Source organism: Eimeria mitis, genomic scaffold (assembly GCF_000499745.2).
Source record: "Eimeria mitis Houghton genomic scaffold, Emh_scaff8576, whole genome shotgun sequence".
Classification (NCBI taxonomy): domain Eukaryota; phylum Apicomplexa; class Conoidasida; order Eucoccidiorida; family Eimeriidae; genus Eimeria; species Eimeria mitis.
Window position 1 is genome coordinate 1 of NW_013576318.1, and position 622 is coordinate 622.

Below are 622 nucleotides of genomic sequence, written 5' to 3' on the forward strand. Positions count from 1 at the left end.
CCATATCTTTTCAATGGAGATATAGTCGACAGAGGCAGCTTCTCAGTTGAGGTGAGGCCCTGGGGCCACAAGGGCCCCTAAAGAAAATGCCGCTACGGGCACCTCCCGCTAACCTGAACAGCATTTGGGGGTCATGGTGGTGTAGTCGCGTTGTTGCACAGTATCCGTTGCAGCAAAACTGTGCATGATTGGTTAAACTCACTTATTTCTGGTTCTGTTGCTTTGACCGCCTGCAGGTCTTGCTGATGATGGTTGCGTGCAAACTGGCGTATCCGAACCACATGCACATTACTCGCGGAAACCACGAGACCAGCGAGATGAATGCAATGTACGGGTTCAAGGGGGAGATGCTGCACAAGTATGATGAACGCCTTTACCAAATTTTCACTGAAGTGAGTTCCTCCTCTTGCCCAATACACATCACAGCTTTCAGTCTGGCTGAAGTTTGCATTTCATATTTGGTGTATATGAGTATACTGGCGGAAAAAAAGTCTCACAGAGAATTTCCATTGCCGCATTTCTTCTCTGCTCTAGGCGTTCCGCTTGTTGCCACTGGCATTTGTGGTGAACAACAAAGCATTCGTAGTTCATGGGGGTCTATCTCGTCAGAAGGACGTAACCC

The 622-nt window shown here is 48.6% G+C and overlaps 1 protein-coding gene across 1 annotated transcript in view; it reads left to right on the forward strand.

The window, feature by feature from the left end:
• Window positions 1–317: 317 nt before the first annotated feature.
• The window catches only part of EMH_0095340 (uncharacterized protein), a gene marked incomplete at both ends in the record, with an annotated part of 1,236 nt that continues 931 nt past the window's right edge, over window positions 318–622 (forward strand). Inside the window, 2 exons of the mRNA XM_013502214.1 lie at window positions 318–392; window positions 535–604. Of these exons, the coding sequence (XP_013357668.1) occupies window positions 318–392; window positions 535–604 (145 nt within the window). The remainder of the gene's footprint in view (window positions 393–534; window positions 605–622) is intronic.